This window comes from Varroa jacobsoni, unplaced genomic scaffold (assembly GCF_002532875.2).
Source record: "Varroa jacobsoni isolate VJ856 unplaced genomic scaffold, vjacob_1.0 scaffold_741, whole genome shotgun sequence".
Lineage (NCBI taxonomy): Eukaryota > Metazoa > Arthropoda > Arachnida > Mesostigmata > Varroidae > Varroa > Varroa jacobsoni.
Window position 1 is genome coordinate 16,595 of NW_019213643.1, and position 27,098 is coordinate 43,692.

General features: G+C 40.5%; 1 protein-coding gene across 1 annotated transcript in view; it reads left to right on the forward strand.

The window, feature by feature from the left end:
• Positions 1-26,089, forward strand: part of LOC111263184 (uncharacterized) — a gene marked incomplete at its 5' end in the record, with an annotated part of 32,851 nt that extends 6,762 nt beyond the window's left edge. The window contains 11 exon segments of the mRNA XM_022838067.1: positions 1,734-2,221; positions 5,631-6,106; positions 6,449-6,799; positions 7,143-7,216; positions 11,655-11,801; positions 13,468-13,641; positions 17,955-18,014; positions 18,776-18,838; positions 19,327-19,531; positions 23,049-23,231; positions 23,776-26,089. Coding sequence (XP_022693802.1) covers positions 1,734-2,221; positions 5,631-6,106; positions 6,449-6,799; positions 7,143-7,216; positions 11,655-11,801; positions 13,468-13,641; positions 17,955-18,014; positions 18,776-18,838; positions 19,327-19,531; positions 23,049-23,231; positions 23,776-23,955 — 2,401 coding nt within the window. The 3' untranslated portion in view covers positions 23,956-26,089.
• Positions 26,090-27,098: the final 1,009 nt, after the last annotated feature.

A 27,098-nucleotide genomic window follows, 5' to 3' on the forward strand; every position in this document is an offset into this window, starting at 1 on the left:
TGCTCATTTCGCCTTTCCCATTACATTTTACGACTACGTTGGTCTTAAACGATTTTAAAGATGGAGATATTGGTTGAATAGACTATAAGCCGTGTAGGTGTGTAAACAAACCCTTGTACCTTTTGACCAACGTCATTCATTTTCTAAAACGGTGTCAAGACCTCGCAGTCGATGTTATTGCCGCTGAGATCTGTCGTCTTTTTCTTTTATCAAAAAGCTTACGAATCCTTCTGCAATAGAATTCTCGGTTCTCGAACAATCTCATACAGTCGGGGCCCACATTCCCTCAATTTCTGAAAATCGTCTTCAAGCCTATCGACTTTGCACCGATCCAAATATGTCTGGCGAACTAACCGCATAAGAAAGACAGAACTTCTCGGCTGCATCAGAAGATAGTTTATCACATTTTTAAAGCCGCGTGGTTGATCTCATCAGTTAACGTTGATAGTTTTCTGTACTAGCCATTTTGCGAAATCTTGAAAGTTCAAAATTTCACTATTAACACAATACACAGAACTTCTTTTCTGTGTACGCCGCACGTTACGATATATTTGATTGGTTATCCTGGGTCAGCCCGTGACGCTTTGCATTAGGGATCGAAGTAGCAGATCCGCTTCTCATCACTAGTAGCGGCGGGATGCAGAAAATATTTTTCTAACTGACTTTATGAAGCGAGTCCATTTTGTTAGCCTTGTTAGTCCTGTTTAGGCATAGCCCTGAATAGCAACAACAGGGCGTTCTCTACCTTTTCTATTGTGCACCTGATTAATAATCAATTAGTTGAAATCGATCGGCAGTTCCTCTTCGGTTCGAGCGGAACTTTTATTCGTTCTGGAACCGTGAACGATTGTTGTCCAGAGTAGTTGCCTTCACGAAATTTGGCAAACCACTCTTACCACAGCTAGACTGAGGCATTTTAAGAGCAGACAAGAGAAACAGTATCTCAAATGAGATTTTGAAACTGGTCCATCTGCTTGGCAAGTGTGTTAGAACCCGTAGAGCGAGCTTTAGATTAGAAACGGCGACATTTTAATATTTAGCCTAAAAATTTATATTGTGAAGGACTCGTCGGTCGCAAATTGACAATGTATGGGCTACTGGCTGGAACTTTAATACCCTACCCACGTCGAAGCCAACAGCTGCTTATTGTTTACATGCTTGACCGAAGTAAGATATACATGGATATATATGGTAAAGGTAGTTTCAATCAATATGCCGTGTGGTTATCAGCTACATACGTACAAAACTCGTCCTTTGTTTTGAAATCCAATCAAGTCTGTCACTCACACATTTATCTATCCCTTTCGCGTACACCATCGACGCCGGTCAAACGGTAGTTGTTCTATCACTCCTTGTATCGCATTTATTTTCTCGTTGCGTGTTCGTTTACTGTCTTGTTACGGTTTTCTTGTGACGGCTTTTGCAATGTTCTTGTTCAGTTAAATCTACTGCCTTTTTCAAGTTATTCCCTTTTAGCGATTCGATCGTATTGCTTCAGTAATGCCCCTGGCGTGTGTTAGACATATTATGACTCTGTAGAATCGTGTGTGCCATGCCTCTGTGACAAGCGTCCGACACCTCCATTGCAATAAAACTACCACAACGCTACCTCTAACCCATTACTTTTTTAGAATTATTTAGCTATTTCAAGGATAAACGGACCCCAATTTTTCAGATCTGATAGTCAATAATAATAATAAAAATAATAATAATACTGTTTGTTTTTTTCCTAGATCAGCGAGGATGTCGTTCATTACCACGACTTCCCTGAACAGTCGAAGACGTCAGCAACCGCATTTTCAACAGCAAACTTTTCGACGGGCATCTGTCGCCTCTGATCGCACAGCCTGTCCCACCCTATTTGGATTCTTCAAGACGAAACAAGATTATCCTGAACCAACATCTCTTCAAAATAGTAATAATAATAGTAGCTATGAAATCGGCCATGAATGCGGCATCTATGGCAACGACGGCAGCTACCCCAACAACAAACTATACGACCACCGATGGCATCGTTGCGCTAGCTCAAGTATTATTAACAGTATGATAAGTACTTACTACTTTAGCAATAGTAACTCTTGTTCAGGCCAACAGGATAGGCGCAAAGGTCCCTCACTACGACACAGGCAAAGTCCTCATCTTTTATCAATTGCGTTCATAACAATCGCCGCTGCAGCGCTCATGACGCCCTGTTCCGTTGCGTGGAACCTTCACTCTTCGCGTAAGTACATAACTGTAAACGTAATTAGTTCGCATATGAGAACACGATAATTAATAATAATCACCACAAACGCCTGTGCAAAACAATATCATTAATAGAATAGTTGACACTAACTGGTCTGTTGCTAAGGGGTTTGTCCATTGGCTACGTCATGCGCAAATGTGTGCGTGTACGACCCCATACGTCGAAGGTTCCCTCGAGAGAACAACAAAAATAGATAGCCGAGATAAGGTCTACTGTCTTCTTCGTATAAAGGCGATGGGATGAGGTAAGGACATACGGTAAATCAAAACGGGAAAATTGGACCTATCAGTAAGGACACTTTATAACAGCGGCGACATACATCGTCTATCCGCGTTTGGAGCATGGCGACATCTAATGACAGACAAAGCTGCCGCTTACTTTTAGATCCGCAAGCCACAGAAAAAAACATTCGTTAACGTTTTTATTGCAAAGCCTGCCTTTATTGAGGGCTAATTCACAAGTACAGCAGAAATTGCCCACTATCGAAAGTTACCCGCTATGTGCGTAGCCTACTGAGGAAGTTACGCAGCCTTATGGAAAACATGCGGAGCATTCTTCTGAAGTTGCCTGCTTCTTTTGTTGTTTTAACATGAAGTCACTCCTTGGATTAGCATTTACATAACTAAGAATTGCAAAAAATAGTCATAGAGCAGCAGAACATCCTGGATACCATTGTGGTCGCTCATAGCAATTCCCATTGCTATATAAAGACGAGGCGTCGCTCGAATGAATAACATCCCTGTTGGTATTAATGAGCTATTACTACAAGATATTTAAATTATCATGGTGTACAGCTGATTTTAGCTGGCAGATCTGGTTTTGGAGTAATCCATTTACTTGGAATAAACTCCACAGACTTCCGGGTGATCATACTCTATACAGCTTTTTATGTGCATTGTCTAGCTGAAGAACATGTGACGTAAATATCTAATAAATAAAGTTAAGAACTATACATCGCATATATAGTTAGACTACTGTTATGTTATGAGGCAGGCTTCGTATTGTTTTTCTTCAGTTAATTATGCAGATTTGTTTTCTATTGGAGTAACAAGCTTTATGCTAGATTAGTTAAGCAGAGACACCATACCCTTGCTCGGCAAGTAACGCGTGGTCTCCATCCAAGTCTGTAACTTATATATATATCGACTTTATAGGTAAAAGTCGATAATGGCTGTCTCAATTTGCCTACTATACGTGACGTTTATATTTGTTATTACAAAGAAACTGTACACCTTTCCTCTGCTAAAGGGTACAGCAGGGCTAGTATGGAACAGCATAATTCGAGACGCTAGTCACAGCATAACGTTTCTATTACTACAGACGCAAAAGCTTGACAATAACACGTACGAGTCTCATGTTTATAAGTTAACCGTATTGCCTGTCTTTTTTTTAACTCGCAGGACATTACGTGTTTGTGAGTCAGCTCGCAAACTCTTGAAAATTGTAGGACCTACTTGTGATTCTTAGGTATTTCCTTAGTTTGATACAAGTGTTGAGAAGTTTGTCATCAAACGAAGAGATTCAGGTGATGATCCGAAAGATATAGGACGGGATGAAATAGAGAAATTAATCGAAGCGACGTCGCAGTCATTCTAATCTCTCGCACATAGACACGAGGCATGGCTGAACAAGAACTTTCAACTCGAAGACCACGTCGAGTAGTTAGTTGATCAAGCGGAAACTGTGAAATTGGCTGGCCTTTTTCGGCCTGCATTTCCATAACCGCACACTGATGTCCCCCCTTCTGACAACGGGACCGCTCTGAGCGGCTGGTCGGTCACCATTGAAAGGCGTGTCCGCTGTACTCATTCGGCAGATCAGGAGTGCAAAACAAACTGAATTGAAATGGGACTATATATATATATACATACTTTTTCTTTTTTTTAGCGATCAAGTACTACCTAACGTTCGTGAATAAGTACATACACGCGTCTGCAGTTACTAATTGCAAGAAGCTACATACAAAAGAGCGGAGAGAATTGCTGGGGATTTCTACACATATGTAGGCGAAATGACAAGGAAAAAATTAAAGCTTGTCTGAATCTCTGTCGATTCCAATTATTTTTGCGGCGCTGCCAAAGCGAGACACGACCGCCTGAAAAAAGCAGTTTGGGTAAATCTTTCTTCCTTATAAAGAAAGAAAGTGGATGGCCGGGCTCATTGCTGGTATAAAGTTTCTGGGTGAGCTCTTTTTTGAGCGAACTTCTCTGGCACAGGGTTGAGTACGACTCATATAATATTGTCCTGCCAGCCGACGAAGTTTAGATTGACTATTGTAACCGTTAGTTTCTCACACCCACATACTGTTATAAAATTAGTAAAAGTATGTGGAAAAAAAAGGCGACGTAATAGAAATTTACGAGATGGATGAATGAACGTCATATTCGGTCGAAATGATAGCCTGATGAATGACTGGTAAAGGCCACTGGAAATGCAAAAAAAAAAAGTTTTTGGTGTTATCCGACGAGGATCAAAACACTAAGGATGCTACGCAAGTGTACTCATCTGTAAAACGTGTTATCGTCAAATTTTCTCTATGACATAGTACAACAGTACAATGATAATAAGTGAATTTCCGTTTAGTGCTTGTCCTCCCCAATTTGCTGTCGCATGTATAGCACTAGTCCTAAACACCGATAAAAATAAAGCTCTTTAGAAGCAGGTTATAATCGTTTTGTTTTTAAGTTTTTTTTTTTTTTTTTTGTTAATTCTCTGTTACATTTTATCTGTATGAATTGGAGCTTAGATTTTAAAATGGAGTATAAAATTTATATTTAAAAGCTCCAAATAAAATTTTAAAAAAAAGCTTATTTGGAGCTTTTAAATATCACGAATCCGCTGAAGAGCCCCACGCAGGATGTCTTCATTAAGTACTGAGAAAATTCTATAGTTGAGAAATGTAGATATATCTAAAAATGATTTTCTTTCAAAGCTGACCTCGTTAAGATCGAAACATCGAGCACGATGCGTTTGTTAGGTCGAAGATGCCACCTTTAGCCGTAGCAAGCCACATTTAAGTACTACATTTAGCTCTCGAGCTCCTTCTATACACATCACGCCTAACCTAAGTCGTTTCGGTAGCGTTCTTGTCTTCTGAAATTACTGAAGATGCAATTTTTCAAGACCCGACATATCTGTCCTCATAATGAAAGGCAAGATGAAGCTTTGCAATTGTGATTAATAAGGTCAGACTTTATATAGCAGAACATAAAGCTTTTAAAGTAATGAATAAAATAAAGGATTTAGCACTAACGTTAATCGAAAAAGCTGTGGGAAACAATCAGTGAACAAACGCTAAAATCTGATTAGAACGGCTAATCGTATCGCCTAAAACGGCACGTTCGCTACCTGCTGGTCGAAACAGGACATCAATATTATATTTCAGTATCGAACGTAAGCGCTACGTATCACGCAGCCCGACATGAATTTCACGTTTATTTACTCCCTGAGGAGATTCTCGACTACATTCGCCTACCCAAATTCAACTGCGACGTAGCTGAAGAACAGGCGTACATCACCAAATCAGGCGGTAATGCTACGATGACGATATTGCAATGGAATCATCACGTTCCGGCAGAGGGTGACATTTTGACGATAGCTCTTGATTGCTCGAAGCAAGACGACGTTACTATTCCGAAATTTTCAGCGGCAAGTAATCATTCTGATAGGGGTCGTGCAGGAACGGCCACCACAAAGCGGAAACAATATCTGGAAGTCTTCAAGAATTTGAACGAGTCGACGCCGCTGGAATACGCCTCGGTGCTGCCATTACCTTCAAACGCTAAGGCAAGACGACGTAGAAGTGCCATATCTACTGCTTCACTGTGGACAACTGTCTCCGCACAAGGGAAAGCTACCAAAGTGCGTATTGTGCTCATGTTGCGATTAGTGCGTTAAAAGAGAGTTCCTCAAAGCTATAAATGTACCGAAGGCTTCGATTTAAGACACTGCAGTTCAGGCTGACTTGCTTCCTTGCTTTTTTGAGTAGCCCATCACTTCTACGACGCTACACCAACCCAAATGGTCCTATATAATGATGTCGCGGCAAAATCTCTGTAGGTCGACGGGCAAATACGCTAAAGATGTAAATGATAAGATATATACACTTGAAACTATTAATTAATCGCTATTATACAACCTGGCCGACCCTATTTTTTTAGAGTTGGTCGACTGAGTGACCAAGTACGCCTTGTATCTACGCAGGCATCGACGACACCCTTGACGACGACGACGACGACGACGGCGACGGCGACGGCAACACCGGTAACGGTCGTAAATGCTCAGTCAAACAGCGCATCAGTCGCATCGCCAGATACCTCGATTGAGCAGTCCATTGTGACAACAGCAGAGTATTTATCAACATCGACCCTAAACGCAGTTTCTCAAATAGATTTAGCAGAAAGTAAACGCCAAACTGGAAACCAAACCGACATCATGGAATCAACTCATTTCACTCGTAACGACATGGCTGTGATAACAGAGGTGGCTTTTTCCAACAATGTCACAATAAATGAAACCATTAAATTACCACCTCCCAATCATTTCAGCCTGGTGGTGAGTAAAGTGACGGTGTATATACCGCATCGAGTAATCCGTTGGTATATGCAGGCTTAATGTTGTAAGACGGCCATATTCGTATGATATAGACCCGCGAAGAAGCTGTCTGCTAAAGCTAACTTACAGTGTCAGAACTTTGATATCTCACGTAAAGTACTATCGGGATCTATATTTGACGACAGATAGTTACTATTACAACTATTCAGAATGATATACCCTGACGGAGGGCCGTGTGTTTTGTCGCCATATTTTTCATATATACTATATATACTAACTAGAATAACTTAGTTCACCATAAACGCTTTCTAAATGTACATAATGACTATGATTTCTATTCTAGATCACCAGGTTATCGTTCGAATTTGTGCAGGCACAAACGTTAAATTCGTTAGAGGATGTCGAAAACATTACAGGGTAAGTCTTATTTTTCTATCTATTCCAGCAAAATAAATCGAAGATGGTTGATCCAAGTGAACATAATGGCCTTTCGTTAACTAAACATAAGCTAACTTTTTGTCTGGATTACGTTAAACTAGATCTGGAAATGTACACGTGCTTTCCTTTATATAGATTTATACAATTCACCCGCGATTCGATAGGTGCACAGGCCTGCAATCGGACAGTGGTATACGCGGTTAGATATTCGAATTTGGCCAATTCTCTGGCCTAAATTCGATCTTTCATAGAGCGGCATTTAGGTGTAGAAGGCACTTTGCGCAGACTGGAAGTATCAGACTACGCAGATTTATTGAAAGAGCCAGAGAAAGTATTTAGAGCAACATGTTCCCGCCTAAGAACGGCTCGAATGTAATGCAACCTTATAGACCTGGCAATAGTTGTAAGACATTGAAACACTGAGTAACAGTTTTGTATACAAAATCGTCGTAAGGTAAATTATTGCCAAATTATTATTGGAAGGAATGAGTGGCTTTACCGCTATCTTAGCGAAATCTTAGACGGAGCCTTGAAAATGAACTTCAACTTATTCTGACAAACGTCCTCTAGGGTGCCTGCGATAAATTAGGCAGCCCCGTAGGGCATCTGAAAGGTGGATCATTTATGCTTCAAAAGCCATACAAGCACGCGCAGCGGTGAAGACGATGCTTAAATAGAGTGGGGGCAAGTCTCCTGTCGCATATAAGCTTAGGGGCGTTTAGGATCTAGGACAGTTTTTGAGCTGGATAAATGTGTATCATTTTCAGTTAATTACTAGTTATTACATAGCAGTAAAGAAAAGTCTAGGCGAAATATCTTTGTACTATATGTAGCTCTTACGAAACTGATATGCGAGGTTGAATCAGAATTAAGACCCGCTATCGATATAGGTCATCACCTCGAACTACAAGCGTTTATGGCTGGTCAGATAATAGAACCTTTCGTTTTTTCGTCCGTAACATTTAATTTCTATAGCCCCATCCTGGTATTAACTACATAAATTGAGATTCAGCTGTTAGCCTACGAGTACTGATATATATGACCTTGTATAATTATCCCGTAGTGAAACAAATTTTGCATAACTTTGAGTAGTAAGTTCGAGTTTTCAAACTCTACTTTAGAGTTTGTCGATCTTAAATGGTTACATATTGCCCCTGTGACTTTTGTCAAATGGCGTTCCTATCACGTACAACGCACCATATCGCCAATAGCTACAGACTTTTTAAGTGCTCTGAAGGTACGTCAGCCAATCGAACTGGGCCTGCGTACATTGGAATATGGCCGTTAATCCGCTGATAGACTCATACGCTGAAACAGGCACGCTCAATTCTACCGTCGCTTTTCCGCTATAGTGTCAGTGTTGGCAGCGAACGTCCCAAAGCGCAAGTGTACCTCGTGATAATTGGAGAGATGATTGCATTGCGAGGCATCTTGTCGTAGAGTCGAGGGTTGGCATCACCTGCTATTGGCATGGGCACGAAATCGAGAAACGTGTTCTTTTCTGGTATCGAAGAGTCAGCTGGTTATTTTGCAAACAATATACCTTTTAATTGTCTGACAGCACAAGAGGTTAAAAGTCAATCGTTAGGGTAAATTAGACGAACGGTTCGCTGAGATGCAAACATCGTTCTTCATACATAGACCTCAACTGAAAGACTTCAAACAACGTAGTTATGCATAAAGAGATTCGTATTCCCCCTGCAAACTTGATGGCGAAGCACCGCTTCTTCAGATTTCGTCCGAATGCTAACTATACATATATTAACCCAAACAAAGTTATTTACTACACAAAGTTATTTCCGCTCCGGGCTTTCAGTAGTATTTTGCAATAGTCGATTTGAGATCCTACTAGATATAGGAGCAAGCTTCGTCTTATTGGAAAGAACCTTTAGTATATAATATGGCCAATATACCATAGCCCTGTTCCTTGTTTCGCTATAGATGCATAACGTATTAGGTTTAGTAAGCCTATCCACATGCAACCCACACCACCCCCGTAATTGGACTAAACTTCATTGAAAGATTATCTCATTATTGAAGGTTGCATATAGCTCCATGGGAATAACAACGAGTAAATTAATAGAAAATATCTATTGCGACTGCCTATCTAGCTGAACGTCGTATGACGAATTATGTAGAAGTGAGCTCGGAGGGTACGAAATAAAGTATTTAGACCTAATTATTTCAGTAACGAATTGGACAGCGGGGTCTGTAGAGCGCCATGTGCCAGTCGTTATCTCTTGGAAAGCTAATGTTTTGGTCTCGACTCGATAGGTGCGGGTACCGCATCGACATGAGCGGCAAAACGCTTGTTTCTACCATATACAGAATGGGTTGTCTCGAAGAAGCCGCATTGACGAAGGCTTCTTCAACTTCCGCGCCGGAGTCGAAAATGTAGCTATTTTTTGGATAACTTCTTCTTTATTTTCGCATAGATTGCATACTAGTTAGCACTTCTGAGCTAAGAACGTATTCAAAAGCAGAAAAAAGCGTGAATTTATTGACAGACATTGGCCACCGGGTAAATTATGTCTTAATACCTTTGATTTTCTACAGAAAACAATGTTATGTCATAATATCATCGACTACTTACACTGTCTATGTTCAATCATAATGGTTCAATTGAAGATAGAGGACATGATAGTTGGCTGAAAACGAACTTGAGGTTAAATCAAGTTTAGCGACAAAATCCTACTGCTGATATGTCAACAGAATGCTGCATCCGATCCCTACAGCATATTATGACACGAAGGTAACGAACATCGTCTACTTTATTGGAAAAAAAAGAGCACGCGAAGCATCAACGAACGATATCGCAGCCAAACATGTGGGTCTAGTAATTTTTAAAAAAACAAATCCTTATTTCAAATGGAATATGTTTTTCACTGCTACGGAAGTCAATCTAAGCATCTACGTTCCGTAGCTCTATGTTTTACGTTGCGATTTGTCAAATCATTTGTGATAGACAAAGCGGGAAAATTTAAACGAGTCCTACCTGCTCTTAGCCTATAGCATTTAATGGGTGACGCCTTTCTGAATAGTTTCGCTGATGACGTTGTCCTCACGGGGGGCGATAAATCGATTGCGGGCCCAGTTCTATTGAGCTTAAGGTTTAGGAAACACGAATGGAAATTAGTATTAATCTCTCAGTGAGTTTTTTTTGGTAATGAATACTAAAGGGTAAAAATAGCACGCGTTCGGGTGCAGAGCTGTTTTTATCGGCAATTGTAATGTACGGTGATTCGTACAAATTCGTATAAACGACAATGTGGTAAAAGTTGGAATGACATGGAAGTTCGTAGGACAGTGGGTTGTATGTCAGTTGAATTGAGTTGTCCAAACTTATGGAAACATCGGACAAAATACTACCATTACAGTATAAATAAAATTACAATATAACACGCTTTAGCTTTAAATCTCTATCGCAGCCTTCATAACGATTAAAAAAACAACGAATTTATTCAACCTACACGGGTCGTGTTAGGCTTTACAGAGATTATATGATTATTTTGTTGGGGTGAAGGCCTTGCAATGGAAACAGAGCAGACCATGTTCCGAACAGTATCCCTGAGCTTGAGTTGTATGGGATAATGATTATTAATCTGAAAGTTTAAAGCTAGACCTTATTTTTCGCCTGACCTAGGTTGCCAGGGCTTTTCCTCAAGAAAACATCGAATCTTTAGCGATAACGGCTGGCAGATACTTTCGCGTTCCGTAAGAAGGCCCTATCCAGCGCGTAAAAATTGCTAACCGTAAGAGATATCATACGAAATTATCAGATACATGCTATGCTTCGTCAAATAACCCAGACGCACGGAGAAAGCTTAACATTGCTAACGTAACAGAAAATAAGCCAATTTACATGATGTGTATTCATAATAAAACATACAATTCACAATCGGCTAGGGAGGATTGGCTAACTAACAGACCCCAAATAAATCTCAGATAAAATTTATACGAACGAATGAAGTACCAAACAACGCGTAGTTGACCAAAATGTACGTGGTGGACAGAACATTTTGTTTTAGCGTATAGTTTAATGGTGTCTTTTTAACGACTTCGTTATGGCGCCATCTGTCAAACATTAGAGATATCATAAAAGGGCTCGGTCGCCGCTGTATACGATTGAAAGTATGAAAACGACACGTCAGCATAAGGCCCATGAGAAAGGCGCGGCTAGCGGAAAAGGGGAACGCTCGGCAACAAAAGGACACATACAGCCGATGCCGTCGCTTATGCCGTAATTGGGGCTATCTAATGTAGCAATACTTATACATGTTTTATGGGGTAGTTAGTGGATCATTCACCACGAAGTCCGGACTGAAAACGGGCTTTTTATTGTTGCCTGTCTAAGTTGTTTTAAACGCTACCGTATTGTTGCGTATTGCAGTAACTTGTACTTGTGATACCTTTTCAGGGACATGGAACGCTTGCTTACTCATGGAAACGAATCCCGATGCATTGTTTTGCCTAAGGATGTTCGCTCAGTCAATAGACGTTATGTTTTACTTGCTGTTGTGGAGGCCTCTTCGGGAGAAGTGATCAGAGCTGGTGATATGCTTAAGTGAGTGCAAACAAGAGGCAATAATAACAATGATAAACATTTTGCGGCAGCAAGATTCATTCTCATACAATCTCAGATTGTTCCTCTTCCGAAAGAGACAGTGCTCAGAAGATTCATAGTCCTAAACACCTATCTGCCGGTAGTTTCTAAGCTAATGCGATCACTCATCGCCAGATGACCAATTTCTTACTGGAAGCATTGTCTACTTCTCTGTTGTTTGCCGTGTGACCCTATATCGCTGTCTATGAAAACGTGGCCACTACCAGTACTAGAATTTTGCCAAGTTGAACACAAATAGTACAGAACCAATAATCAGAATAAAGCTTATTTTTTTTTTTTTTTTTTTTTTAGCGTCTACAAACGCAGTAAATCGTGCATCTGTTTGAACTCTCGGTAAAACGCTAATCTGATCTGAAGTACTGGATAGCTTTTTTCCTTAATGTTATGAGTGGTGAAAACATTCACCGCTAGAGCTCAGTGGGTCGCTTGGAATATTGTATACGTCAACGGATCGGTCGGTAGGTGTCTGTACCAGCCAGTACCGTTGGCATCATCGCGAGCTTACGAACTCGAAGTTAATTTACTTTTCACTGCTACGCGCTGCTATTAAATTCGTCTGAAGTCGCTTAAAGTATCTCAGTCAAAATGCCATATATTATATAGTACATATGGGAATTGAGACCGTACGACGTGCGCTTCATTAAGAAGATAGTGCAAACTATTGCACATACATCAGAATAGCGTGCACTTCTTCGTGACACATCACAGATCTACGTTTATAGCTTTCCGCATTAATTTGTATCTAAATTGTTAATAGTTTTAAAAAGTCGTTCGACGTTATAGGACCTCTCGTTAAATATTAAACTTACAGGGGGTTACTATTGGAGGTCATAAACGGGGTCTATTTTGACGACAGTCAAGTGTTCTTCCTATAACCAGTTGACAACAGATCGGACCTGTATGTGGTCATCATGTGTCGCTAACAAGCTTTATGCTATTTCCTGTTCTTTAGTGCTTCCCAGAGTGACGAGACGCATATTGTTCGAACTGAAAGAACTTAACTAGGGCATTCATGAATAGCAAGACTGTAACGTGGGCTTTAAATTGAACAACTTGAAATTTCTATTGAACGGATTTTCAATGCCGATAACTTCAATACAATATATTGGGCTACCATTCTTCGATTTACATATAATCCTATGTGTTTAAATCGCAATTGATGTCAACGTGATCTCGCCCGTATATTGTAGTGTTTCTGTGAACGTTTCCATGACAGTTTAGTGAATAAAGAGCTTACCAGCTAACTTTAGGGTCAGATGGCGGTCTAAGTTCCAATCCGCGCGTAGACACAGATGAAGGCCAGCAGTCTGATGAAATCTTAAACAGTGGCGTGGGATGCAAAACTCAATGTCTGTGTAATCGGTAGCAATTAATACTATTAATAATAAAAATGCAATCTGTTCGAAGTTAAGCTTGTGTCACGATAACTTTTCTAAATACAGTTTGACGCCGCTTCTGAAAGAATCTACTTATTTATCTAATTCCTACAAGGCGACTACTGGTTTTAACCAAACGCTGTTTTCTTCCGATCTGGCCCTTTGCCGAGATTGAACAAAAGAAACATCTGAATTTTGTTGTTATCGTTCGGTGCAATCTTTTGTTGCAGTACATGTGGTCAGGAGGATTGGATGGAAGCGTCACAAGCGTTGCCGGATCTCTCTAGGCTTCGTATGCTGAATTCGAAGAACTTTCAACTTCAGATTTTGTGCGTGACGTTGGCCGCAGCCGTCGTCGTGTTCGCACTGTCGGCGGTGTTCCTTTGTACGAAGTGGAGGCTCGCGTAAGTCTGCTTCGATAATACCACGGTAGATCGCACAGGTGCTAGAGTATTACTAATTAAAGGACCCATAAAACTATCCGGTAATATGCCTGCAATTTTCTCGGCCTATCCAAAAGAAATAGTTCGAGACTTTTTTAAAGCATACCTTTTCGAGTGTCCAACAACTTGATTCGAGTTATAATTAGGCTGCCAGAGCTACTTAGTTGGTCGGAAAATTAGTATGACTTTTCAACCGCATAACGTAAAACAGCAACGCATTGTACAGCAACGTACTCCCTTTTGTTGTTTACACATTGAAACTCTATACAGCCTTGTAACTGCGACCTAATCTCACCATCAATGGCTTATTCGAGGTTAGGGACCTCGACGGTAGGGTACATTAAGCCACCTCACACCTTTTTAGGGGATAGAATGCATAAAAAATAGAAAGACTTATGAATGTAAAGGCGAAATATAGAAACCATTGTCTCCGTAGCACAATGATGAGGTCACCGAACGAAAGACCCGTATGCTATCGATTGTCGTGTCACGTATTCAGCCTTTAAGGAATTTGAGATCTGCGATAGTATTTTTTAGACAATATCTCGTGGTAGTAAATATCTCTTCAGTTTACGGCCGAAGTATTATCGCCTGTTAAACGCCTTTAGTGTAGGACACGGACTGATTCACAACCCGCCTATGGCAATGACGTGCTTTGGGCTATTCTTCTATTTATCAGAGCTACGCAGATTGTCTCTCGCATTAAAGACCCGTCTTTTCATATGGTCTAAGCTCGGTTCATGAAGGACCAATTTTTTGCTTTTTATATTAATTCACAATATTTTCGTGAATATTTCATATTTGAACCATATTGAACCAGCAGTAGACGTCTGTGACAGTGAGAGATACGTGGTCAACTCAACCTATTGACCTTAATCACCCAATTTTTTTCCATAGCATAATTGTGCCAATAACAGGCCGTTATCGTTTTACTGGACGCTTCCTGAAGATAGATCTTATCTTCTTGCTTTCTATTCTATGCTATATATCTATATATATATATATATATAGATCACTGAGCTTCCTATTCGCCTGTAATACTCAGTTTATAGTTATAGGCACCCAAAAACTTGATCTAAATATTTACCATTCGCTGTATGCGGGAGTGTGATTTAAACGTTTTTCAAATCTATAGACTCACTAAATAGCGCCAGACAAGCCAATATTAAAATTTGTGAATATCTTAGGCCTTACCTTTGAAGGTTTTCTGAATTGTTTTCTTTATGAATAGTGGGCCCGTAGTTCTTGCTTGATTTAGACCTTCAAAGTTCAAACCTTGAGCGATGCTAATGTTACGGCATGAGGCGTTCATAGAAATTAACGCAACTGACAGCCACGCTTTTCCTCTTCTCGTTCCTTATAGTTTAATGATCTATAGCTTGAGGCCTGCCGTAAGTAAAGGTACAGGAGTAGCATTGGTATATTAATTGCGGTCTTACCCGTTTCGCTAGTGATGGGGTTTTAAGTCAAAAGGCCCCATGTCAGTGTCGTTCGGTTGCGAATAAGAGAACCCACAGGGAACTACTTCTACAGGCAGCTAAACTTTGCAATTACCTAAACCTAATTCTAGCTATACCTATTTTGGGTCGTAGTAGACTTCTTGAGCCTCAAATATATTTCAGAAGAAAGGAAAAAGAAGGATTTTGCCAACTGCGTTGCAAACAACCGTCGACATTAGGTTGCTTCAATGATGGTCAGCTGTGCGTTTTTGTCACCTGGAAAAGTGTGGCAGCACTATACGACAGGCTTATGTATATTGCATAGACAAACTTAATACTGTATATTTACGAGATGATTATAAATTGGACGGGACTTGCGAAAAACATTTCCTTAACATTCATGGAAACTCGTGGCCCAATATGTTGTGTGTAAGTTGGAAAAGCTTAAGCACAATCACTGTTATAGATTTGTGCTTTACTATGGCATAGATGGCTATTGCATCTATTGTTTTAACTCTGTATGCAGCAGGAACACCTTCGGCGCTGATTTTAAGTTATGCCCTCTACAGGTAGCAACTTAATGGAAGTGGGACGTATGGCACATTCAGCTGACTGATGCTAGTGAACGAAAATCTACGGTCGTTAGTGGCATCCGATCAAACGGAACGAAGAGATTCACTATGTACAACCGCCTGTACAGGAAGAAATCGGTGCTCTCTATCATAGAGAAGAAGAAAGTAGATGACTGAGCGAAGACCTCATTCTAATTCTACTCCGAGCTGACGTTACGATCAGTTGAGAGACTGAGCTTATTCATTATGTGTTGACCAGCACACATCCAGCGCCATGCCTGCCAGTCATTTCATAATACTCTCTTTAGCGAACAACAGTAACTCTTTAGATTTTTTGCTCGTCCCGAATAATACAACATATTTCCATTGCGTGTAGTTTTTTCGAGGATTTTATCATTTATGCGGATCCTCTGGTTGACGCTACGTGAGCCAGTTGACATTGTCCTAAACTATCGGCAAATAACTGAAACTAAATAAAAAAAAAAAAAAAAACAAGCCAAGCCAGCGTTTATAGTCAATAGATGTTTCATGTAGAAATCCTTGCTTGTGTTCGATCCTCATAGACCAGTTCAGCGGAACTGCATCTAGAATAATTCTTAGTGGTTCTCATAGTATCTACGCTTATTAATATGCCTATGCTCATGCTGTTTCATGCATCCCGATACCGATCGATTGTTAGAGTGCCATTCACGTCTTCTGAGTTATCAAAAAGAAAATTAACTACCTGGTGAAGACAACGTCTGTGCTCGATATGTTTATAAGTAGAAGCTTCATTAGGTCGTATGTGATACGTATGCTATGCCAGAGTCATTTTTGTACAACAACAAAGGTGGCACTTCCACTATGTAAAAAAGGGCTACCCTATTCTTAACCTTGCTGTTCCAGTATCTTCAGTCGAATCGAATGTTGCGTTCTTACAACAACGTTCGATGGAAACCGTTGAATCGGAACTTTTTGCACGCATTATATTTGTAAACCTCGCAAAAATCACTTCATCTAGGACAATTTGCTTTGATCTTTTTATGCTCTTTGGCTAATTATGCCAAGTTTTCTATCTGCATTAGCCTTGCGAAGTGGGCTGTCGGTCCTTCCTAGTCCTTCCCGGATACCCTGAAGTTAGCCTTTTTCCTTTTTAGTCCAAAATGCACCACAATTGATGTGCCCTTTTTGATCCATCACAGACAAGGTCCCCTCTCCCTGTTCTGCTCAGCGTTAAATTGGGACAAGAAACGCGCTTTTTTTATTCAATAAATAGAGGCGTACCGACAGCAATGACTCCTTACGGGGGACGTACATAGTAGCGTATACAAGTTTTACTTGAACGAACTCCTCGAGCTCCGGTTGTCCCTGTTTTGGCTAAATGAATGCTTAAATGTACGTTAATTCATCGGAGTTCTGATCTCTCGCACTCGACCTTGGTCTGTCGAAGATGTGGCTGAGGGGAACAGGTCGATAGAGAAATTACGTGGGTGTTATGCCCAATCGCAAATTTGATTCGCTTTTTTATTTTCAAACGTACACGTACACGATGCCGCGGATACGTATACGTTCCGGTAGTAAACAACAAACGAGGGAGATTTGCAGTGAAGTCAGTTTTCAGCAGCCAACTCCCGTAGTCATATCATCAATTCTACCCTTGATGCTTATTTCTTTTGTGTGATGCTACCATAGAAAGCGGCAGCGTGACCTTTTGTATGTGTGTAACTGGTATTTCTTTTAAGCCTTCATAATGTAGCTAAAATGTGTGGCCAACTAGATCTTAGCCATTTCCCATAAGCTTTTCCCCTTAACGATCTATAGGGTGGATAAATGGTCGTTGTTTCTACTCATTCGTTAACACGTTGATCGTAGATTTCTATTATAATAATGTTTCCCATAAATTTGGCTGAACTGCGTGACAAGCAGTGAGGTAGCTTAATAGTGGAGCTGCGGACGTGACCCCATGGCCTGCCCGGCCCATGATTCTCAGGACACATATATATGAGATACGACCCTAATTTTTTTCTTTGTTTTCATAAGAAGAACATTGTTTATCCACGCAAAATCGTGTAGTTTATATGTGACTTTATATATACTAACATAAGTGAAGCTAAACTACTGCCTTCATAGTCTGAGCTCGCATGAAACATTTTTCATAGCAAAAATAATCTACTCGTAAGAAAAAATAGAGGTAAAAATACGACAATAAGGCTATCGGTAAATGTAGCTAACTGTGAATTTATCTTGGTTACGATATTTATTATTATTACGCTATGGATTTCAGAGTGCGCAGATTCCGTAGAGATGCCTCGGACGGATTCACCATAAAGACTTTCCACACTCAGTATGTATCCGTGGAAATACCATTATTATTAGTATCGTCGCTGGCCAATGTTGTATTTACCTATGTCTCCACCTAGATAATTACTTCTTATGATATAATTAGATAGACTTACCTATAAGGTAGGCCAGTATGGTTGCAATACCTCAACGTATATTCTAGGCGTACTAATGTACGGTGCGTTCTCATACGGAAAAGCACGGATTTTGTAGATACTAAAAATATGCCTGTATATGTACACAGGATTTTTATCCTTGCCATTTAATAAGCATAAGGGTTCTATATATCTGTTGGGTATTCACTCAACATCTAAGGGCTGTTTGTTTCGTTGGTAAGCGACATAAGTATCGTTTGGTGGCACACGTTTTAATTGCGATATTCCCGTTTTTGTAGCAGATTTCATAGGCCAATTGCCCTCTGACCATGGTGGGCTGTTCCGTATATGTCAAGGGCTTTGTTAGTAGGGTCTTTGAACTATTTAAGCCATTGCCATAAATTGCCATATGATTTTTGTAAAATAAATGTCTGTAGTTTGTCGTTTTTTAAAACTTACGTGATGTTACAAATTTCTTCGCGTTCTTTTTGGGTCGGTGCGTGGTACGGCCATCGTCAACTAAACTTAGCCATACGTTCGAAATATTTCTAGATTAAAGTAGCCAAAAATAACATACGCTTTTAGTATCGTTTTCTGTCGACCGTCAGCATGGGGAGTTCTCTTGCTTTTCCCTCTTTTAAATTTAAAGAGGTTTTTGACCCGTTTCCAGGGAACACCACTACAGGCCGGACGATGACGACCACTACGGCTTTCCCACAATACCAAGAGACAGGTAATGCCGCTGAACACGTATTTTAGCTGCATGAGACTGAAGGGCTCAAGTGGCTCAATAAGACGTAATTAGACTATAACAGTCCACACCGGAAACATGAGAAAGAAACGCCGTTCTTTTTCGTCTACACAGGCTACAGGGTTTGCTAGCATCTCATGCCGTCATCAAGAAAGATTCAACTTTTTCAGGCTAGATTTGATACGGGAATACGAAGTTTTAGGGTCTTTTGTAACACAAATCGGCCCGCGACTAATTTGCATAGGCTTGGCGGATATACATATATGCTTATTTCGATTGAAATTTTCACGAAAGGCGGAACGAGCTCGCCGTTATGGTTGTTTCAATGGGGCTTGGGTGGTGTAGGATACGCATGAACTAGCCCTAGCCTGCCAGTCGGGGTTAATTTTTCCTACTGTGCCATATTTATTTTATAATAACATATGTTCCCGTTGGTTTTGATACCTCATTTATTGATGCAATCCATTTAGTACCTTCTATAGACAACCTAATGAAGTCGGTGGGCGACCCGGTGGCCGCTGCGGTGTGACGGAAGAACATGGTTCAATGGGACGAAGTTCATTCGTGAACGGAGGTTTTCACGAAGAATCTGCGGAAGGCCTACCGCCGCCTCCACCGGAGTTACGGGCATGCCTGATCGACGACGCTCACTTTACCGATGTGCCTCTACATAACGTAAGTTTAATCTTTCGAACGATATTTCAATCTGAAAGACAAGCCATTGTATGCTCAAAGCATCGATAACGTCACACGCTGCGGCAATGAGTTCACTATCGTATGATTCGCGCTTAATTTCCAAGACCTTCGAAGTCTCTCGATTCTGAGTCACCTTAACCAAATACATTGAGCTGGATGTTTATGTAGAATTTCAAGTTTAATTTTACGGCGCTGAAGTTAGCGGACGCATACAAATATTAACTAAAAATTCGTAAAGTGCAATACTATAATACTGCCTTGCAGATTGATACGGAGTAGACTGGACGACGCAAAGCGGGATGCACTCTGATTTTAAGAGACAAATCTTGCTTCTAGTGCGATTATGTCGTCTACCCTTTCTGCTTGACATTTGTTTTCCTTAAATACAACAGCTTTTTCGTTTCATCTTAAGTCACGGACAGCTTCCTCCAACTCTTTGCACTCTTTTGTTATAACAGAGTGATTATCTCACGTGAGTATTTTTCTTGGATGGCCAACACATATTCAGTGTTAACCGTCTCTGCAAAATGTTGAGATGAGACCGTATCGCTTGAAAAAAATGCTAGACAAATGGTTGAAATTGCTTGCATTGGTTGAAATTCAACGTTCGAATACTGCTCAGGAGTCCACTGCGACTAGCTAGCTCCCACTACCAAACAAAAGAGAATAGATCAAATGACTTTCGGGTCCACCGACGTTCGCTGGTGTGTATGACCGACTGTGCATATTTGTAAAAGAAAATAAAAAAAGTCACACAAGAACGACGAGTACGTTTCACATTAATGCATCGATTCAGAACTTTCTGTGGAAGCAAACTATCTTGAACAGCTACGTAAATTTTAGCACTCGGAAAGCCTACGCGGGCATTCTCTGTTTCAGTTTTCCTTCATACATAGAATCGCATCCAGATTGTTCATATTTTCATTGTAATTCATCGAAAATTTTCTCCGAGGGCTTTAAGTTAGCAAGTGAGGACACAATAGCTAAAAGCCCCAACTGAACGGGCTGAAGCAGCCTTGCTGTTTGGTGCACGTAAACCGTCTTCGTGCGCTTCCTATCGTCCGCACCATGCCCTCGATCCCAAGAACGTCACAACTTGCGGCCCTTTTAGACAGCACTTTAGAAGCTGTGATATGTATAAGCTCGGCCTTGTGTACTATTTCATCTGCTTTTTACCATTAGATCATAGCTACATGCATTTTTTGCACCTTGCGTAGGTTTGTGAAGCGGAATAGTATATCGACAACGATGTCGCGACGGTCGATGATAAAACCATCATTAACTTTTACCCTGGCTTGTTGTTACGTATGCTAACTTTTACGGCGTTTTAGGCTGTCGTCTGAACGATGAGATCAATTAGACAGAAAGTTAATTGAAAATATGTTTATCCAGGGACACATGCTGTTACCATGTCGAGAAAATGTTCTTGAACAGCATATGACTATATAGGATCATATGTAATATGTAGAGGCTTGAATAGAAAGAAAACGTAAAAGAGGCCGTTGAATGATAGCGGCGGCGCAACAAAGCAAACATAAAGACAAAGATACTTGTTTATAGTTTCCATAAAACGTGACGCTGACGGTGGATGAAGCGTTCTAGTTTGACATTAAGCACTGTCACCTTGAGTCATTTTGGCTCAGTTCCCTGATATACTGGCAATCCTGTAGGGTATCAGGATATTTTTGGAAAACTTTGCGTTACAATTTTCCAGTGCTGTTTTTGAGCGAGTACCATGGTTGATTTGGTACCAAAAAAGAGCGTGGAGATATTCCGCTTTATTCTACTTGACGGTCGCTCCTAGATGAAGCTTCATTGCACCAAGAATGTTTGAGATAACTGCATACAATAGGATTTGAAGAAATAATATTATATATACTTACACACGATGTGACATGACATCGAGGGCCTCTGAATGAAGTTCCATAAACTTAGTTACTTAGTTAGGTCAAACATAGTTACTGCCTATTCTATCTACTCTGCCCGTTTCAATTTCCTTCACCGTCGTACTTTAGACATGTCTGTATACAGCCGAATGTTCCAACAGTAATTGACGCAATTCAAGTAAGGCGATATTAAGCTATGTATGTCTAATAATGCCAGAAACCCAACTGGTCAATTTGGTGACGTTGATCTTTGTTAACTTTTCCATATTGAGCAGCATACCTCGGCCATAAATGCAATGAGTACAACTATCTTACTCAATAGACGGAATATCTATACGTTTGACCGTTTCGAACAGCATCTGCAAATAGTATCACTCAGACTGTTGTTCCACGACTTGCAATTTCTTGTCTAATGATCGCATTGCCCACTGAACAATATATCTATGATGCCCCATCTCGAACCGATGCTTATAATGAATGAAGTGCGTCACGTTGAAGAAAGCTAGAGCACGTAACGAAGGTTATGAAGCTTAAAAGACGAAAAAAGACGACCTAGGCACTGATTGAAAGCAGGGTCTTTTCGAACACTGCGTTAAATGAACGTTTCCTCCTGAACACGAAGTTGTGCCAAAACGTGTGCAGGATGCCGAACAGGAAATAGTGCAGGTTCGTGAAGACCGCCGCTGCTGACAAATGTTGGCTAAGGCCTCACGGTTCTAGCGTGCTAAAGAGCTAGGTGGATTCGTCTACGACCACATATGACGTCGGTGCGATCGGGTGCGAAAAATGTATTATTAATGTTTGTTTATTCTAAAATTACATGTATAGTATTTTTGTTGCTATTACATAAACGTGTACTCAATCTCTTCCTCTTTAACAAACAACGTCCTTGACTGTATCTCACATATCTCTGGAGAAGCGAAAAAAAAAAAACACTTCTATTGCTGCTATCGGCCATTATCATAACAGTAGAAAATCATTAAAGTAAATGCCAGAAAGGCACAAATAATACACGAACGACTACTCCCGAAATGAAAGCGACCTGCAATCTTGTATCGATCTTGTATAAACGATTTGACCATAGCAGTCGCTTCCGTTCAGGTAGTAAACGATTGACTGACACCTCTTTAAGCTGCAAATGTCCTACCGATTAGTTCTACCGTGAGCGTATATCGATCGGGACAATTTGACACTGATAAATACTTAAAAAAATAAATAGAAATAAATAGACCCAACCAAATCACTTTGCCTGCTCATTCTATGTGGGCCTAAGGGGCGTCGAGAATTCTCAACGCCTTTTTCTTTATTTATGTACACATGCTCTTCACGCAAATAATTATGACTGGGCCTATCTAAATTTCCTGCGTGGTACTACTGCGATGTCGAACACGTGACTCATGGACGCCAAAAGCACTCAAAAAATCAGATGAATGCATGCATGTTTGAATTACAGAATCATTATTACTATTATACCATTAGGGATAGCTAGGACTAGTCTGATATCATCTTCTATAATCTCTGTAACACCTATGAACATTACAAAAACGTCTCAGCACTCCATTTTCATAAAATCTGTGTCTAATGTAATGTTGGTTATCGTTTCATTTTAGTTGGCTCCCGACTCCCTAGATCGGACAGCTGGCGCACGCAGGGGCGTCCGCACCTCACCGCCGGTACCTCCAGTGAGGACGATCTCCTCGGGTTATAATACTACCTCTGGACAAAGCAGTCCGGCATCACCATCCATGAGCCCGCTGTCACCTGTGTCGCCAGAGTACGACCGACCGCATGAGGTCTGTGTGTAGTCTCATTTATGTGCGTTTTCAGTCGTATACGTTTTTATGGTGCGCAATGTGCGGTGCGCAAAAGCTTCATTCGTTGATGCACTTTTGTAGTCTTTACGGTTATCTTAAGTTTTTGCCACTGCAGTGTATTATTTCCCCTAAATATAAGAAACCATGCACTTCGTTCTACGTAGGTCAGATCTTTCTTTCCACCCATGTAAACTAGACAAAAACCTAATCCGCAAAATTCTACAATTCCTAGCCGATATATATATATATATATATATATGCGTGTAAAGGCACTCTTTGTTGAGACGTATACATCTTATGCCATCTTTCTTTTCTCATTACTTTTATCTTTAAACGAACTCGCAGTATTCAATGTAATTGTGGATGTCTTTAATCGTTTTTCGCTCTCTGTGTAGACTCTTATACTATTTATACTATATATATTTATACTATATATATTTATACTAATTACTGATCTGTCAGTTGTGTTCCTGCGTTGTCATTCATTTCTTATGCTGGTTTTGCTTTTCTCGTCGTTTTAAAGGTTCTCAATATGATGCCGCCGATTCCCAAGGAGGATTACTCTGATTCCGACGATGATGACTCCGGGGCAGTGACAGTTACGGGTGCTGAGGGCCGACGGAGTATCACGCAAAGGCCTTATGCGGGACAGCAGGAAAAGGATCAGCGCGATGGCCGTTTTACCGTACGCACTGTACTCTAAACGTAACTTGTATTTGAGTCACTTGTCAAGTGCACTCCACGAAACTATTCTTGGTCCTCACGGAGAAAAGAGGATCGGCCGAAAAGCTCTAGCAGGAACGCGTAACTCGTCGTGAAGTAGCGGAAAGCTGAGCGAAATATACAATTCCATACAAGAAGCATACGTAGCCATGTTACTACTGCATAATACTATATCACTCATGATAGCCGTATTGAACGAAAAAAAAGATAATAGGCTAAAAAAAAAAAAGAAAAACGCTTAAAACAGAACTCCAATTACAATCACTATATGAAAATACGTGTATGCTGAAAATCGAATGATTTTTAGAAGTACCTCAACGAAACAAACATCGGAGATATCGCAGAAGCAAACAAGAATCACGTGTCGGTAAAGATATTAAGCAGCTTTTAAATTAGCTTATGAATATTCTGAGGTTAGGTAGTCTGTACCTTGGCTTCAAATCCAGATTCAGGCCCAAATTTCGAGCTACCACATCGTACTCAGGTAGAATGCTATTCTGACGATAACGCATGTCGGAATAGATTTTGCACTTTCTGCTTGACAAATGACTTTAATCAGCTTTTAGGCATTATTTATAATTATGATACTAATGCCTAGTGTTATTACAAGGAGAAAGGTTGGTCACAAGCTTTAATTCAGTTAGTGTTGCCAGTTGTTCCGTGTCAAACGAGTTCTATGACTTTAACCTATTTGACTGCTACGACAAAAAAGAACCAGGTTAGCCAAGAACCTCTTCGAGGATAATTTTTACCCTGTAACACGAATGGCTGATACATACGATTTCAGCGTTATATTACAACAGCCAGCGATTCGGAATAACCACGAAAGCCGTACGACTTTCGAATTATTTTGAACTTCCTTATGGCGGGCCTTTTCTCTGGGAAAACTTTTTTGAAACTTGCGAATGCAACATTTAAGGTCACGAAAAGTGAACACTTCGTTTTGAGACAGCTTTCATAAACAGCGATAATGTCCAATTAGGCCGGCGCGGAATTATTTACAAAACTTCGTGCCTCAACCGTGTTTGAAAACATGCGGTTAGAATCACATCGGGTCCAGGCGCAGCCATGTATTATATTATAGGTGAAGAGTGTTCGAAATACAAACTTCATCTGAGCTGCCCGTTTAATCTCGGAGTCTAAATCGGGCTGTTGCCCCGCATCGTTCTGCATGGTCCGGGAGTAGTTTTTGCACGATTTTTATCTTTCCCCTTTAATCGTTGTGAGGCGCATTTGATGCACCTATGGCCATCTCAAATCACATGTGGGTTATGTTCCATGTTGTCAATCAACACGAGTCAGCAGACGTGACACATGCCATCGATGATGATCGGAGAAGACTGAGGACGATTGCAATGGTAGTAGCTATATATTAGTTGTGTTAATAAGGTCGTATATGACGTTACTGTTCGTTTTGTTGTTGTTATTATTATTATTACTGTTATTATTATTACAGGATATAATAACCGTTGGCGTGTCGTATTAGCGTCATGGTACTTAGTATACTTTTAGGCTGGTGTACGTCACGGCTGATTTAGTAATACTTCACACCGTCTATTGCAAGAGTGGCAGAACACATAAATACGAAAATCAGTTGAACGAACGCATCGCAGTGCAGAAAACATACGGAGAAATGGGAAAACCTAATGTAGCGGCATAGTTTTTTCAGTAACAAAATAGGTAACTAAGCAAAACAAGTAAACGCGTCACGGATGCAGTCATGGTTTGATTTTTAAAGCATCACTAATTACGTGTAGCTTTTTTTTTTGAAAATCTTATTCTTATTTACATATTCAGTTAATTGGGATTTTGGGTAGTTTCCTAGCTGAGACATTCGCTTGACCCAACATAGATTTATTAGGGTAACATTGTTAAGAAGCAAATTAGTAACACTGTTACTGTTAATTATTCGTATACAATCAATAAACCAATCTTATAAGTCTGCGTTCACAGGATTGATTACAAACGTCATAATAGCAAGGGTGCTAGAGATAAATATAAACTGCACGGTGATAATTAGTATTATTATGATATTCATAACAATTCTAATGATAAATATTATTATAATAAATAAAAGCTCATCGTTGTAATTTGTCAGGTGAAAACACCAATCATATCGTTGTTTTCGATCATGACAGGGTCTCTCTCTTTTTGGCGGGGGGATTGGCGAGATTCGTCGTCTAACAAAGTCAAACATGCGGCTTGCCCTATTAAAAGTTATGGGTTATAGCTAGTTCGTGCTTCGCATCGTCTATTAGTGGCGTAACTTCCCGTAGCCGTAACTTCTCGTGAGCAACCGGCGATTTTACCTGGCGGGCTAAAGAGCCGAAGCAAGCTGGTACGGCTTTTCTTGTAGATATCAGTTCAAGCATATATACACCAATATTATGTGAAGCACTCAAAGCTGATTTCCAACGACAGTGTTTGCTTTGCCTAAAGAGTTTACACATTGGAATTCATATGATCGAAGCCGGCGCTACTGAAGCTTTAAGACAAATACGTATATATGCGGTACGTACAATGTATAGTTGGCGGCCTGAAGTTTCGCTGGCAAGCCCCAGAATTCGTGTGGACAAACAATTCTCGCTCGATGTAACCTGCTTGAACGATAGGAATGTCCTATATTGTTCTTCCTGTGTATATATATTCCTATATATACACAGGAAGAACAGGCATAAGAAGGCACCGAGACAAAGAATGTCTCGGTGCCTTCTCAAAAGATCTTGATCCATTGTTAGAGTTACTGTCTTCAAAAAGCCCATGTTATATTACACTTCCTTTCACACTGTGATAATTGTTTGTCATTTTCTTTTGCTTTCGCCTGGTCGCTTACATTCTACCAACAATTTTTTTTACCAGAGTCGGTGCGCTGTTTGCTTGCTCTTCTTACTCCTGAAAGCCCCAAAGATCCTCGCAGGCTTTGCTTGTAGCTTTTTCCGTGTGCTTGCACGGGATACTGCCTAAGTTCAGCGGTGGTACAGACTATGGGTGACTGCAGGTTTACCATATACCGATATGAAATGAGCAAACGCGTGAGCGCTGTGCTCTTTTACTGTTTTTGCAGTGACGCGTCCCCTAAGTCCACTTCGCTCATTTTCCCGCTGCCCTAGCTAGCCCCCTGTG